General features: G+C 36.2%; 2 protein-coding genes across 2 annotated transcripts; one reads left to right on the top strand and one right to left on the bottom strand.

Moving 5' to 3' along the window:
- Positions 1-6003: 6003 nt before the first annotated feature.
- LOC130713873 (chromatin modification-related protein eaf-1-like) lies at positions 6004-9694 on the bottom strand. The gene is made up of 3 exons (XM_057563693.1): positions 9582-9694; positions 7023-9178; positions 6004-6204 (listed from the first exon to the last, which is right to left on the bottom strand). Exon 2 carries the CDS (start codon positions 9157-9159, stop codon positions 7063-7065), a length of 2097 nt encoding a protein of 698 aa, XP_057419676.1. The 5' UTR covers positions 9160-9178; positions 9582-9694; the 3' UTR covers positions 6004-6204; positions 7023-7062.
- A 2211-nt stretch (positions 9695-11905) lies between these two features.
- On the top strand, positions 11906-15502 carry LOC130710092 (replication factor A protein 1-like). The gene is made up of 11 exons (XM_057559249.1): positions 11906-12341; positions 12428-12695; positions 12945-13041; positions 13123-13244; positions 13348-13565; positions 13661-13936; positions 14022-14279; positions 14365-14547; positions 14632-14811; positions 14919-15008; positions 15108-15502. Exons 1-11 carry the CDS (start codon positions 12192-12194, stop codon positions 15291-15293), a joined length of 2028 nt encoding a protein of 675 aa, XP_057415232.1. The 5' UTR covers positions 11906-12191; the 3' UTR covers positions 15294-15502.
- Positions 15503-16698: the final 1196 nt, after the last annotated feature.

The raw sequence follows: 16698 nt of genomic DNA, 5'->3' as shown, positions 1-16698 counted from the left end.
GTTGTTTGTATGTGTCGTGTGTGCTATATGTTTGTTTGGTGTGTTGTTAGGGCACTTTAGTCTTAGAGTGTCTTGTGTGATTGACGTGTGCAATGTTTTGTTTGTTAGTGAGATCATGCTATGTGGTATGTTTTGTCTATTTGCATGATGATAACATCCAAATAAACAAAGAGTATTCCCTTGAAGGTACAACCAGTGCATCTTGCGCCATACCATTTATCTTTGCATATGTAGGTACGTTAATAAATAGCTTCATGTAACTTATATATACTCAATGGATTTTGATTCGTTCAACTCTTATTTCTCTTTTATATCATTTTCACTTATTTTGTAGGTGCAATGTTTCTATTACAGTTTGCTGATGAAACTCTGATCATTGGAGAAACATTGATTGATCAATAATGTGTTTTCAGTAAAGAGTATTGTCATTAGCTTTGAGATAGAATCAGGCTTGAAACTAAACTTTTCCAAAATCAAGATTGTTGTTATTATTGAAAAAAGAGCTCTGAATAATTATGCTTCCCTTCTTAATTGCAAACAATTAAAATTTTGTTTGTTTATTTGGGTCTTCCATTTGTAGGAAAACCTCGAAGGCTCTCGATTTTTGATCCATTTATTTCTAGGCTGCAAAAAAGTTGATAAAATGGAAGTAAAAGACTCTATTATTTGGAAGTACCTTGTGCCTAATCAAATTTGTCCTCTCATCTATCCCCTTGTTTTTTTTTTCTTCTTCAAATGCCTCCGAGGATTGCTAAGAGGTGCAACAGAATACTAAAAAAAATTGTGGGGTGGAGTAGAGGGAGAAGGGAAAATTGCATAGGTTTGGGCCGAGTGGGAAACGAGGCTTGTGGGTGAAGGATTGTAGATATGACTCTCCTTAGCAAATGGAAATGGAGAATGATGACGGAGAAGTAAAGTTTGTGGTGTCACGTCCTTTCATCTAATAAAAGAATCAGGTTCATGAAAAGACATTGATCGATATGGAGAGACTTAGGTTCTATATGTTTTGGAGATGAGAGCAATGGTTGGTTTGAAGAAGTAATGAGCAGAAAGGTTGGTGAGGCTAGTGAAGTCCTATTTTGGGGAGATGACTAGTGCGGGAAGGGCATTTTTAAAGATAAATTCTCTAGACTATATAGCATTTAACTGAAACAGCAGGCTTGTATTAGGAAAATGGGGGTTTGGATTAATGGAAGTTGGGAATGGAGCTTGGGTGGGGAATGTTTGTAGATTTGATCAATCAGATTGGTAGCTATGTGCCTATGTCCCTATTGATGGTAAACCAGACCATTGGATTTGGGTGAAGGAGAAGTCTGGCACATTAATATAAGGCTTAAATAAGTTTTTGGTCCCTAACCTTACCATATGTTTGGTTTTCGTCCCTCGCCGGAGTAAAGGTGGGCTTTAGTCCCTAACATTTGCCAAAACATTTGCCAAAATGTTTGGTTTTGGTCCCTCCGTAGATCTAGGTCAACGCCGGAGCTCCGACGGCACATGTGGCATGGCCATGTGGAATTTTTTTTTCTTTTTCATTTAAATTTTTAAAAAATAATTCATAATTAAAACCCTTAAATCCCATCATTTAAATTAAAATTTTCACCTAATTTTACAACAAAAACCAATTTATTCATAATCAAAACCCAGAAAACAAAAACCCCAAACCTGCATGTTAAACCTCTCAAGAAAAAATGTATTGGCATAAACCCAGAATGAAAAAAAAATGTATTGAGTGAACAACATTGAAGCTGGTATCCATGCCTGTGTAAACCTCTCAAGATAGGGATAAATATAAAAGCGAGAAACTCAATGGCGAAGAACCCAGAAAACAAAAACCCCAAACCGCCGGGAAAACCACCCCACCGCCACCATAGCTTTCCTTCAAACCACCGGAAAAACCAATCTCAGCCTCTGTTACGACCCCCAACACCAGAACCTCGACCCATCGCTGCAATATTCGAACCTATGTGCTCGAACCTCACAGATCTGGAACCTTCACCCTCGCGTGTTGCAGACCCAACATCAACATCGCCACCACCGGCGAAGAGGACCACCAGATCCACTTTATTTCACGATCTGGAGAAGACGCTGTCGAGAGAAAGGGATCCGAGAGGAAGGAGAAGAAGAAGTGTCAATGGGTGATACTCGACGAGTTCAGGAGAAGTAATCGACAACGGTGATGAAAGCATCTTCGAGAACCTTCTTCCGCGTGGATGAACCAGAACACAAAGGTAGAAGGAGGCTGGATTATTCAGTGGAAGGCTGGAAGCCTCTTCTCCTTCTTGGTTTAATTTTCCTTTTCCACTCTGGTTCTAGTTCTCTTTGATTGACTCTTCCTAATTGTGAGAATTTATTTTTTGGATTTAGGGTTTTGTCCTGCAAGAGGAAGAGGAAAAGAAAGAGGAATGATCATGATGGAGAGGAAGATGTATGCAGGTGTTTAGATGATGATTAGGAATAGATTTTTTTTTACAGATTAGGAATAGTTTAATTATTAATTATTTTATCAATTTTAATTACTATTTATTAAATAATTTAAAATAAAAAACAAATTCCGCGTGGTCTTATTAATCCCACGTGGCCATGCCACATGGGCCGTCGGAACTCCGACGTTGACCCAGATCTCCGGAGGTACCAAAACCAAACGTTTTGGCAAAGGTTAGGGACTAAAGCCCACATTTGTTCCGGCGAGGGACGAAAACCAAACATATGGTAAAGGTTAGGGACCAAAAACCTTAATATAATACATCTTAAATATTGGCTTTGGTGTAAGACTAAGTTGGCTACTTTTAGTTTTTCTATTTTTGAGTGGTCCATGAATCTACTTTGATTACTAGAACCCTTTGTTTTTTTTATAAGCCAAAAGATTAGATTAAAGGATGTATTAAGTGTACTTCAAAGCAATATATAAAAGAGCAAAGAAAGGAAGAAAAATAAAAACTACAGCAAAATAACGAAACAAAACCCAAAAATAAAAGCAAGGAGAAACAAAAGCGTAGTAGGATATGCCAACAGAGAAGCACGAGAAATAAAGACCCCAGACTCTCAGGAACAGTAAAACACGCCTTAGGAGTATCAGCCAGGTTCAAACCAGAAACCCATATGCCCACCAATTGAACCCAGAGATGCAAGGTTCTCCCTTTCTAGTGCTACCAACAAACCCGATACCAGCAAAGCATTTAGAGTAGAGAGAGCAGGGGCGTATCTAGGGAGGGGCTGGCAGGGGTCATCGCCCTCCAAGAATTTTGAAATTTCCACCGACTACATGTATTTTTATATAGAAAATGTTATTACCATTTTGTGATGCTCATAAAGTTGAAGTTCCTAACATTAAAGCCCTTACTTTATGGGTAATGGTCATCATAAGAAATAAGATTGAGATATGGAACATCAATTGATTTGCAACTATCTGAATTAAATAAAAGATTTAATGCAGAGTCAGTGAAACTTCTCATATATACGTAGTTCAGCTTTAGATCCTAAGGAAAATTTTAAAACATTTTATAATGAGAAAATCTGTAAGCTTGTTGAGAAACTTTATACAGATGATTTTTCTGAGCAAGAAAAAAAGGAATTTGCCGTTCCAACTTGGACATTATCATTCATATGTTTCTCGAGATCCTAATTTAGGAAAAATTTACAGTTTATACGAGTTTTACCAGAAGTTAGTTGAAACTGGAAAAACAACAATATTTTCACTTGTTGATAGATTGATACGTCTTGTTTTGGCACTCCTTGTTTCAACAATATCTAAAGAGCGATCTTTTTCTGCAATGAAAGTTGTTAAGACTTCGGCTTGTCAAAAAAATTGAAGATGGTCTCCTTAGGAATTTAGTAGTTGTATATATCGAGAAAGAAATTGCTGAAAACTCTCTGTTGATAGATAAATTTAGTACTATGAAAGAACGAAGATTTGTATTTAAATAATTTTTTATTATTAAAAGTTTATATAATGATCAATGAAGATTTTTTTAGTCTTATATTTCGCCCCCCAACAAGAAAATCCTCGATACACCCATGAGAGAGAGGTAAATGAACGGGTGTGTTTGTCATTCATACAAGGAACAACAAAACCCTTTAAATTTGTAGCACAACTAGTTCCAAGACTTGAACTGCAAAGTGTCGATGAATTTTTCAACATCTCAACAACCCCTTCTTTGAATATGCTTGCACTGAAAAATGTGTTGGAGGAAATGGACCTTACCATTCTTAGGTAAAACTGTGGAAGTTCCTAACCATTTGTAGCAAGCCTTCCAACTATTCCACGCAAATGGACATGAAAACAGAAGATGAGAAGAAGTCTCTTCATCCCACAGTGGATCACATGCCTTCTTCTAAGATTCACTCTAGTTTTGATTCTGTCATGGAAAACCTTCCACCCAAAGGCCATCGCATTATAGGGTGCAAGTATTTCCCACAAGTACTTGAAGATATAACCCGAGTTATCTTGGTTATCTCCCTGTAAAATGACATATGGTGAACTAATAGAGTAGATGCCACCAATGTTAGCAGCCCAAATCCAGCTATCGAGGATGCCTTCTTGAGGGGAAAACACTTTCACGACCAACATTAGGTTCTCCCTTAAAAATATTTCCGGGTCTTATAAGATTCTCCTCCATTTTAGGTCCCAACTCCACACTCCATCAAACCAAAACCCCATTTACTTCACACAGCAATAACTCTGAGTTGATAGGTTAAATAACTTTAGGATGCTTCTCCATAAATTTATCTTGGTTGAGTCAGTCATCTTTTCAAAATAACACATCGTTCCCCTTCCCGAGTTTCCTTTTTATGTTGTCATCAAACCACCTTTCATTATTACCCGAGAAGCAAGAATTGCACAAGCCCTGCAACCAAGAAGAAGGTTTAGAAGGGTGTACGTAACTGTACTTTGCTTTTAGAACCTTACACCATAGACTTCCCTTCTCGTTTAAAAACCGCCACTCCATTTACCTAACAGTGCATCATATTAATATTTTTTGCTTATAAAAAAATCTACTTACTTTATCTTTACTCTGTTCTTTCTTATCACATCATCTATTTTTTTCATATTATGTTTTGTTCACAATACATTTCCACCTCTATCTTAACTAAATATAAAGAGAAGTAAGAGAAACAAGTGATATGATATATGATATGATAGGAAATGTGAAGATAAATATTTTATGTAGAAATAAAATGGGAAAGAAAGTAAAGTGAGAATGAATCATTACCCACCCATTTCAAAATATTCTTCTCAAATACATCTCCTCTGAAGTGCAGAGAAATACGAAAAGAATAACGTTATCACATTCCTTTTCTCATTGAATTATGATCTTCACTCCTACTCTCTCTATCATGTTGTTTATTCAAAGGTGGTATATATTTATGGTGCTTGACACATTTTATGCTTATTAGTTTAAGCTATTAGAGTAGGCTCAGCTCTTGATACACAACACATGCACCAATCATCAAACACGATTACACGAATCTTTCCCCTATTAGGAGTGGGCCACTTGGTTGAACCCGATCCAAAAATTCAGCATGCACCCTTGTGAGTTGTGACCCTTTAAACATATCAATCAATAAATATCATGCAATTGAAGGAATTTTCCTCCCCGGATCCCATAGAGAGGCAGGAAGCATTCCCTGTACTTCTATTCTAATAACACTTTCTTTTAAGACACTTGACCTCATGTAAGTTCCATATTTCTAATGAACCACACATATACTTAAATTTTAATCAATTAATTAAAGAGTATTGAAAAAAGTTGGAAAAAAGTGTTGCTAATATTTTTCAAAAAAAAATTGAGATGAACAAAATTTGAAACAATGTTTTATCTAAATCTTTTTTAGATTTAGCAAGGTCCAGCAAGATTTAGCAAATCATATCAATATTTTGCGTGGAAACTCATGCATCAAAAGCGCGTTTTTCGACTTGCGTAATTCATTGTAGAGTTATCCATATCTAAGTACGATATATAATAAAAAAAAAAACACGATATAATCCACAAATTGTCTGCCAAATTTGGTACTATATTATACTAATAATGTGAGTTAAACCATCAAACAGTACCAAATATTTCCAAGAGAATGTTTCAAAAAATATATTTCCACGAGAAGTCTATGACTATGATGCTATATAGAAATGGATAAAATGAAGTTTGGGACCATGCTTAGCCACCACTCAGGCTCGCTAAAATTTCTCTATGCCAAACTTCCGAATAGCTGCAACCAGAAACAAGAATTGCACAAGAGAGCCAAACAAAGGGTATATTAGTACATGTCAACCACAACAAAGTTTCATCAAATATCTTGCACATTCTATATTGCTGAGAGCTAAAATTGGTAGTATGAATCACCACTAACACAGAAAAGGATAGCATGCTGAAAATTAAGATTAGGATTAGATACCACAGAAGCTTGACAAAACCAGTTCGAACACCCAAATTGGCATATCTTACATTTTATCCCTATTTTTTGGGCTAGCATGTTGGTTTCCTCAAGCTCTCTTTAACTCAATACAAAGCACATAATTCCAATATTAGGTGAAGAAGGGAAATCACATTGGCTAATCATGCTAAACTGGTAAAACAGAACAGAACTAATCTGATTGCTTGGTCATATACATGCAAAATGTTGGTTCACCTAAGTCATCATAAGGTGAATTAAGATTGATAAAAATCAAACTACTGATCAAAACATTTTAGTAAATATATAGATCCTATGAGTTGAGTTAAGATTGATTAATACTCATCATTACATTCCAATTAGCATATCATAAGTAGTAGAATATATGGTAAATCCAAACAGTCATCTATCAAACACCAGTAGTAATTGTTCATCAATCTTAGATAAATCATTCAGTTTATTGGCACAGATACTCCTATCATCACCAGATTGCTAGTTACAGTTACACATGCATAATAAGAGCCACATAGTGTGATAGACCCTAGTGAAACAAGCCAAAATTAAGATCCTAAACATGAACAGAAATGGCAATTGGGGCACCAAAATTTGAGAGAGAAACAAGAGTTAACACATACCTATTTAGTTGGACATTCCATGAAAGCAGAAACTGAGAAATCAACAACAAGGACCGACGCTCCTACCCGCTCCAAGACCCGCAAACATCGGCTGCTGTGTTTGCTGCTGCTGATGATGGTACTCCCCCCCACCTTCCTGTGGCTCCAGCTCCATCTGATTACTTCCTTCCTGTGGCTCCAGCTCCATCTGATTACTTCCTTGCTGTGGATCCTGCTCTATCTCATTACTACCTTGCTGTGACTCAACCGGAGAGTTGTTATCAGGAGAATGATGGTCCTGATGATGGTATTCCTCACCTTGTTGTGGCTGCTGCTGTTGCATCTGATAACTGCCTTGCTCTTGCTGTGCCTCAATCGGTGGGTGGTGAGGAACATGGTGGTGCTGATTAAGGGAAACCCAACCTTGTTGTGCCTGTGGCTGCTGCTGCTGCATCTGATTACTGCCTTGCTCTTGCTGTGCCGCCTCAATCGGAGGGTGGTGAGGAACATGGTGGTGCTGATTAAGGGAAACCCAACCTTGCTGTGCCTGTGGCTGCTGCTGCTGCATCTGATTACTGCCTTGCTCTTGCTGTGCCGCCTCAATCGGAGGGTGGTGAGGAACATGGTGGTGCTGATTAAGGGAAACCCAACCTTGCTGTGCCTGTGGCTGCTGCTGCTGCATCTGATTACTGCCTTGCTCTTGCTGTGCCGCCTCAATCGGAGGGTGGTGAGGAACATGGTGGTCCTGATTATGGTAAACCCAACCTTGCTGTGGCTGCTGCTGCTGCATCTGATTACTACCAACATTATCAAACAGAGCCTGGTGGGAACCAGAAGCCTCACCCCGATGAAAACCGCCACCACCACCACCATGAACAGTAACCTCAATCTCCTGACCCAACCCTCCACCACCACTACTGCCAGCACCAACTGCCTGCTCCCCATAGTTCCAAAGCATAGCTTGCTGCTGAAGCTGAAGCTCCAGCTCCAGCTGCCGACTCTCTTCTATCGCCTGTTTCAGCAGCTGAGCCTCTAGATACTCCTTCTCCTGAGCATCCAGAAACATCACCTGTCTCCCCTCGTGCTCACCCATAATCGCCCCTTGCGCCGCCATCTGCTGCTGAACCTCCCAATAGTCCCGCCCCTGAGGCCGCGGCCTGCCGCCCTCCCCGCCCATAACCACCTGTTGCTGCACCTCCAGTAACTCCTGCTCCTGAGGATCCTGAGCCATCACCTGCCCTCCACCCTGCCCGCCCATACCCGTCAGCTGCGCCGCCAGCTCATACGCCGCCAATAACTCCGGCTCCAGAGGATCCTGAGCCATCACCTGCTTGCCACGTCCGTGCCCGCTCATATTCATACCAACCTGCTGCGCCACCGCCAGCTGCTGCGCCTCCAGAAGCTCCCGCTCCTGTTGCTCCCGAATCACCAACCCGCGGCACGGCCGACGTATATCCGCCATCGCCCACGCCATCTGCTGCGCCTCAAATAACTCTTCCAGTTGAGAATCCTTCGCCACCACCTGCCTACCTCCCTGCCCGCTCATAACCACCTGCCGCGCATCCGCCAGCTGCTGCGCCTCAAACAACTCCTGCTCCATAGGATCCAGAATCCCCATCTGCCTGCCGCGGGGGAGTTGCCCATCTCTAACCTCCCGCTCATCCGCCACCCGCTGCGCCTCCAGTAACTGCTGCTCAATAGGAACCGGAATCCCCACCGGCACCACCATGTTACTGGCAGGAAACGGTAGAAGATCATGCGCGGCGTTGAGGGGTATCTCACCACCGGGGTTAGCAAGCACGTACTTCAACTCCTCCGGGCCGAGGTAATTCCCGAGCTCCTTCTTGGCGTCGGCGATTTCAGCATTCATCTCGCGGAGCCTCTTCTGCATCACCGAGATTAACCCGACGCAGCCGTAAACAGGGTCCCTCAGGCGAGATTCCGACTCGTACACGAGCGAATCCACCGCGCCATAGCGCTGCGACTCTGGAAGCTCTTTCAGTAGCTTATCTATGTTGCTCTTGCCGAACACGCGGTGCACGCACGCAAACCGTTGCGGTTTGTCCGCCGGGAAATATGGAGCCAAGAAGCAATCCTCCGTGCACTTCCGCCGAATGCACCTGCACGCCGCGCATGTTGAATTCGACGACGATGACATCTTCAATCAACAATAAAAACTGCACCACACACAGAAAAAGAATTAATAATTATTAATTAAAGAAACATTGATCTGATAATTCTGATTAATCATTGTTTATTGTGCCCTAATTGATGAACAGAGAGGAGATAAAATTGATGATTCTTGATCTCAGAGTAATCAAAACAGTACTGTATATTACTCAGAATCTCAGATGATCGTTCTTGATATGAAACAATGATTTTCGCGTTTTCAATTCAAGATTAACAGAAGACGAAATTGAAATTCTGGTTTTATCTTGATGCATGTAACAATGGTGGATCGGAATATAGCGACGACGTGAAAATGAGGGAAAAGAAGAGCGATGATCGGTGAGTGATTTTGAAGGAGAAGAATTAAGCGAGAGAGAGAGAGAGAGAGAGAGAGAGAGAGAGAGAGCTTACTATGGTGAGTGATGGAGGTTAATTACTTCGAGAAGAAGAGAATTCTGAGAACACTGATCAAAGGGTTGAAAGGGGAATGCGATGATTGAAGATGATGGAGAGTGGCATGAGAGAGCAACGCTTCTCCAATTTATAGTGGTTTGACTTGTGAGAAGAGACTTTGATAGATATGGATATGGTATGTCAGCTTTTGAAAACTAGTCAAAATAAAGAAAAAGTAGCTTCAATAAAGGTGGAAAAATATTAATTATTAAAGGAGATAAATGCCATTTAAGAAAGATAGAGTTATTATGGTATGAAATTAAATCAATAAAGAGAAAAAGGATGATGCACCAACGGTGTAAAAAAATTTTACACCGTCAACCAATCAGATTTCAAGGATGTACCACATTAATTAATGAAGTTAAATAAAAAGGGAGATTTTCTCACATTATTGAAATCTGATTGGTTGATGGTGTAAAAAAACTTTACACCGACGGTGCATAGAAATTAAACTCATCAATAAAAGGTTTCTTTTGTTATGGTATGAAATTAATGTTTTATTGGTAGGGACTCTTTTATGGAACTTTTTGAATGAAATTCATTAATTTAACTCAAAAAAACAAATTAATGTTCTAAATTCATCAAAAAGGCAATTTATATTTTACATACTATAAATATGATTTTAATTATAATGAAGGTAAAAATGTTGTGCACAATCATTTAATTAAAATTTATGTATGTGTTATGGTATATATGATTAAATCCACCTCTGTTTCTATTTAACTATCTAGAGAAATAAGAAACACACATATTAAAGAGTGCAGTTAATTTTGTTAATTTTCATAAAAGTATTATTTGTTTTCCTATTTTACCCTCTAAAATATGTTTTATCTTTTTTCGTTTATTTCTCTCATATATATAAAGACACTATTAGGAAAAACATTATTTAATACTCTCTTGAAATGAGTACTGTATGATTAAACTTGAATTTTAATTTAAATACTTAAAATATTGTTTTCTTATCTATGTGAGAGTGTGTTTCTATCATTTCTGATTCAACTATAATGTTTTTTTTTGACAGGCTCATTCAACTAATGTTATGTCATGAGAAACACAAATTAATATTTTTTTTTACAGCAACAAATTAATATTTAATAAATAATAGTTAGAAAGTAAAGAAATATTTAATAGATAATGAATAAGTATTAAAAGAACAGTAAATTATCTTAGCACAATTGAAAAAATAGGTCAAAGAGTCATAATGACGAATCATCAATAAATTTGAAGGGCAATATCATCTTAATTGTAAAAAAACAAATTGATAGGCAAAAAAAAAACTGATTACTGATGATGTTAAGTTTCGCAATCTAACCATTGATTTAATTTGTGTTTCTAACTATAAATACACAAGATTAATGATTAGATTAGTCAAGTTTTTTTCCCTCTTGTAACCAACAAAAAGATTAGTCAAGTTTTTTTCCCAATTGAGAGAATTAGATACCATTATTTTTTATTTTTTAAGGTATTTCTATAACCAGCAGTCATAACACTAATTATTCGAGGCTTGGAGATTACACATTAAACAGATAAATCTCACCTAACAAATTCTTTTTTTTAGTACATCAGAAAGATAAATTTGAACCTTCAAAGATCGATTCTCAAACCTTCCCCTTATCAACTAATATGTCTCATAATTAACTCTTACCACTAATTATCGTATGGGAAATTATCCTAACAAATTCAATTAAGAGTTAAAAAATATTTTACATGATATTATTGTGACATCAATATATATATTAAAGCAGTAACACTCCAAGCATGTCATTATCAAAAACCTCAGCTCCTGAATATTTTGCAATATTTTATTCCCTCCCCTTTGCATCTCAACGTGACACGTGTCCCTCCATGAATATTATATTCATTTTTATTCCTCCAACCTTCATTTTCCTTCTTCTTCCACTATCTCCATTAAGTTGGTCTCCCCCATTATCTTGGCATAAGCATAGAATCATTGAGTGTTTATTGTTGGTCAAATTTCAATGTACAATTAACATTAATCTTCATTGATTTTATCTCTCTTTATCCTCCCTTTTATGAATCCGGTCCCTTTTTCATTTAGATTCGAAAATGATTTAATTATTCAACCTCCTTTATTTGTATTTCTACATTCCCTATGTATTATATAAACCGCCCACTAAGTAATTAAAATAAAAAATATTTAATTTTAAATTCATCTATTTTATCTCCTTTCTTTTATTCTCTTTCACCCATTATGTCTTCACGTTTATACACAGAATGAGAATTCCTTATTAACCCAATATATATCAAATTCATCATCTTCCATTTATTGGCTCAACATTCCATTCTCCATTCCTTGATTTTTTGTTCACGCCCCTTTAATGAATATTGGGACTTTGTGTTTTGATTTTCTCTATATGTGCCCAATAATTGTTTGTTCATCCCCCCTCATTTTGTTGTTTCCAATTCTTATTTTGAAATGAAAATTCAAAGGTTTCAACCCATGTAGAGTCTTCTATATAAGTAGTTGTGTTGTGATGCCCTCATCCACAATCCCTTCTGAATTAAGTGTTTTTCCTCTTCATAATTTGTTCTTCATTCCCTCTTAAGATGTCTCTCAGAGTTGATGATGTGTCCAAGATTGATGCTTCCAAAGAAACTTGGGCCATTGTTGTGAAGGTTGTAAGGTTGTGGTTTACTCCTAGCTACTCTGGATCTAAGCTCCCTTCATCGTTGGAGATGGTTTTGATGGACTCCAAGGTTTCATTTTTACCCTATATTCCTCAATGTTTATGGGTTTATGTTTTGAGAATATTTTTTTAACGTCCTTTTTTGTTTTTATGTAGGGCTGCAAAATACATGCTTCAATCCGGCGTACTTTAGTCTACCGATTCAAGAATCAGTTGTTTGAGGGCTGTGTATACCAGATATCATTTTTTGGTGTTTGTGAGAACGGCGGTGATTTCAGGACGACCTCTCATCCATACAAGGTTAATTTTCAAATGCATACCAGTGTTAGGCTTATGGTTAACACCCCCATCACAGGAAAACCTTTTACCTTCATGCCTCTATCTGATGTTGTCTTCAAGGATCCTGACACATCCTTCCTCATAGGTAGATTTTATCTGTTTATTTTTTTATTCATTCTTCTTTCAATCTATAAATTATTCTCCCCTTAATTTGATTGTTGCTCTTTTTTGTTATCTTTATACGTTATTTTTTTGTTATTTCAATTTTTGTTTTTTCTGTTAATATATTTATTTGTAGAATCGTTGTGATTTTGTTGTTATTATGTTTTATTTTGTTTTTCTTTTACATTATATAAACGTTGTTATGGTCCTCTAAAAGTTTTATTTTTTCCAGATGTCATAGGTATCTTGACTGGCTCCTCTGGTGAGCAGGAGTTTGAGAAGCATGGTAAAGTGCAAAAGAGGATCACACTAGAAATTGAACAGGAAGGGTATGTGTAAATTTGTACCATAATTTTGATTCAATTATCTTATGTGGCGTTTATTGATTTGAGTTTTTCTCTTTTGATTAGAGTTCGTGTCGAGGCAGCTTTTTTTGGAAAATATGTGGATGAAATTGTTGGGCAATTGGCTTCTGGGGATATGACGAACGCTGTAGTTGTTGTCCAATTTGCGAAGATAAAACCGTTTAAAGGTTTTTTTTTGTTTTTTGTTTTTTGTTCTTTTGTAAATCATTCTCCTTAATTAAATTCGTATGGCGTCCTTAGATTCTAACTTCCTTTTTTTGTAATTCACAGGGAGGCCTAGCATTCAAAACGTGTATGGGGCAACCCAAATTCTTTTTAATCGTGCTATTGATGAAGCTGGTCCAATTCGAGAAAGGTTTTTTGAGACTAATGGCCCTGCTGCTAAAGTCATTTGCCAGCTTCAGGATTCGGCAAAACTATCTCCAGCAGAGGATTTTCTAAAACAAAATGAAGGGAAAACCATTGAGCAGATTAAAGATTTGGCTGAGGTTTGTTTATTTTATTTTGTTTTTATTTATTGGTTTGTTTTTTTTTTATAATGTTTTTTCCATTTCCCTAACTTTTTCTAATTTCTTTTCATCAGAAATCTGTTTGTGTTGTGTTTGCCACTATTAAATTCATTCCTGATGACAACAGTTGGTATTACCCTGCTTGCAAGTGTAACAAAAAGGTGTACCCAGCTGAGGACATGTACTTTTGTGAAGCCTGTGTTCGCCATGTTGTTACTGCAATTCCTAAATACAAAATTCGTTTGAGGGTTATGGATGCTAAAGATTCGACAACCTTTGTTTTATTTGATCAAGAGGCCAACAATCTTCTTAATAAGCCATGTTCTGAATTGGTTGAAAAATGCCATAAGGTTATTTCATATATACCTAAATCCACTACTTTTCAATTAAATTTGTGTTATTTTTTCTCTAACTAAATTATATTTTCAATTCCAGGACCCTAGCGATTCTCAGGTTCCGTCGGAGATTATGAGTTTGATTGATAAGTCATTTTTATTCAAGATTGAAGTTGACAATAGTTCCAACACATGGTTTGAGCCATCTTATAAGGTGAAGAGAATTTGTTCTGATCCTGAAGTCATTTCCCAATTTAAGAACGCAAATCCCCACTTAGAAAGCTCTCCTCCCTATATGCTTTTAACAACTCCTAGCTCAGGGAGTGTTGGCCAAGGATCTTCTTCAAGTTTTGCTAAGGTTTTGTACATCTTACCTGATTTTATGATTTTGTTTCTTTCATTATTGTGATCTTTTTTCTAATTTTCTTTTTTTATGAAATTAGGATCTTAATGAAGATTTTAATGTTGCTGGTGGGCTTTCTTCAAACAATTCTCCTGTTGCTGATAAAAGTAGAGGTTGTCGAGAAGGTTCTATAGTGTTGGCTCCTGTTTCTGAACTGAAAATGCAGTTCGAAACCCAAAAGAAATCCAACAAGGGAAAGGCAGAAATTCTACCTAAAAAAGATGTTAGAATCGTATTTGGTTTTACTCTGAATGCATTTTTTGAACATTTGCTTAATATAATATAGTGTTGTCTTCTCCCATTACAGTGTCTTGATGTTTGTAAGGCTTCGAATGGTGCTCCCGGTGGTTCTTCTACAGCCTGCTATCCATATAACTTGATCAATGAACCTGCTGCTATTGAAGCCTCTTCTAAATTAGTTAGTGGTGTTAATGGATCATCCCCCCTAGAAAATCCCGAGCTTTCAGCAACTAAGCACGATGATCTGGTCCTGAAATTTCCTTTACTAATTTTAGTTTCTTGAGTTGGATCTAAATCTTATTAATTTTTTATTATATTGTCTTTCTTCTAACGTTTAATATTACACCAATGAAGGCTCATGATAAGGAGGTCAAAGTCCCACAAAAAATGAAATCAGTGGCTTCTAAAAAGAACGTTTCTGCTTCTTCTAAAAAGAATGTTCAGGTTTGTGTTATCTCATGTGAGAAATTTATTAAGATTTTAGTTACACCCTTTAATATTATATAAGTGTCTTATCCAATTTTTGTTTTTTTTTTACTGCAGGACAAAGCTCTTAATGTTGAAACGGAGGGTATCATCAAAGCTTCCCTACCATACAATGTGAATTCTGAGAAACCTCTTCATGTGGAAAGCAATGATTCTCCTCCTGCTAAACGTCCTAGCCCTGAAGCAAATCCTATTTCTGACAACAAGAAGCCTCTGAAGATGGTCAAGAAAGAGAAAATTTGAGAGAGTTTATGTCTATTCAAAAGTGTTTTGTTTTTTGATGTTTTTTGTTGGCTCTATGAGCCATTGATGGTGTTATGCGAATTTTCATTATGATTTTGTAGTTTGTCATTTTGAAGATCCTTTCAATTTTGCCCTCTAAGGGATGTACTTGACTTTTTCATCCGATGATCGGATACACCGTTTATCTTATGCAATGTTCCCTTTTTCCATAAGTTGATCTATTAATTAGCATTTGTTATATTTACCTTTCATTAGTATTTTTCATACGAGTTATTTTTTTTTTGTGTATAACGATGAAATTATTGCAAAAAATATCTACTTTTGATATTGTCAAACAGCTAAGGATATTATCAATTTAAATCATAATTTGAAGCTATGTTTCAATAAAAACTAACGTTGTGTGATCAGTGAGGACAAATGCTATTTTTAATTGTTAAAGAATTATCAAATCAAATAAAGATTGGATGTTGTTTCTTCCTTCCACATGAATGTTATCAACTTAATAATATTTTTTTCAAAATTGGATATCACGCACATAATTTTACTTTATATCAATTTCAGTTAGAAATATTGAAATTCGTTTATGAGATATTGAATTCATATGTAAGATAAATTGGATTATTTTAATACTTTGAGTTTCTATAACAACTCAACAACCCAAAATACGAATTTGAGTTAATAGATTTCTCTTTTTTTATTGGTCAAAATTTCTAAGTAATAACAGTGTTTAATATTATTTAACTCTAATTTTTGTATTTCATTATATATAATTCCCTAATTTCCGATTATAAAATTTATTTTTCTTAAGTCCCCCCTCCTTCCTTAATTTGTTTCTATCTTTTTGGAAATATCCCTTATTTTAAAATTAGCATACATATTTTTTTGAAAATATAACATATACGTATCCCTTTTAAAAATAAGGGTTTGATCTACTTAGATGGTATCCATTTTTTTTTTCATGTTACACAAAACCTGTTTGTTAGTATATAGATTTTTATATCCTGTTTTCAGAAGTAACAAAAAAAAATAGAATTTTATATTTAATTCATTTTAAATATACCCCCAATTTAAAATGATTCATCTATCACCAATATATGATTAGTTAATAACTTATTCCCCCCTCCTTCCTTAACGTGAATTATCTCCCATTCATAACAGATTTTTGTTAATTTTATAACATTTATTTGTTTGGAAGTTAATATATTTATATTTTCTATAAATATGAATAGATTCTAGGTTATAATACCCTATGAAGAAAAATAAAATTAATTTTTTTAATTTTGTTTAGTTCCAATAATTATTTTTGAAAATTGTTGTCCCTTATTATAACCCACTTCTTTCTATCTTCTTATTCATCCTTTTGGATTCCCAAAACCGTTTATAATTTTTTTTAATGACTTCCAAT

The sequence above is a fragment of the Lotus japonicus genome, chromosome 4 (genome assembly GCF_012489685.1).
Source record: "Lotus japonicus ecotype B-129 chromosome 4, LjGifu_v1.2".
Lineage (NCBI taxonomy): Eukaryota > Viridiplantae > Streptophyta > Magnoliopsida > Fabales > Fabaceae > Lotus > Lotus japonicus.
This window is presented reverse-complemented; position numbering and strand designations above follow the sequence as displayed.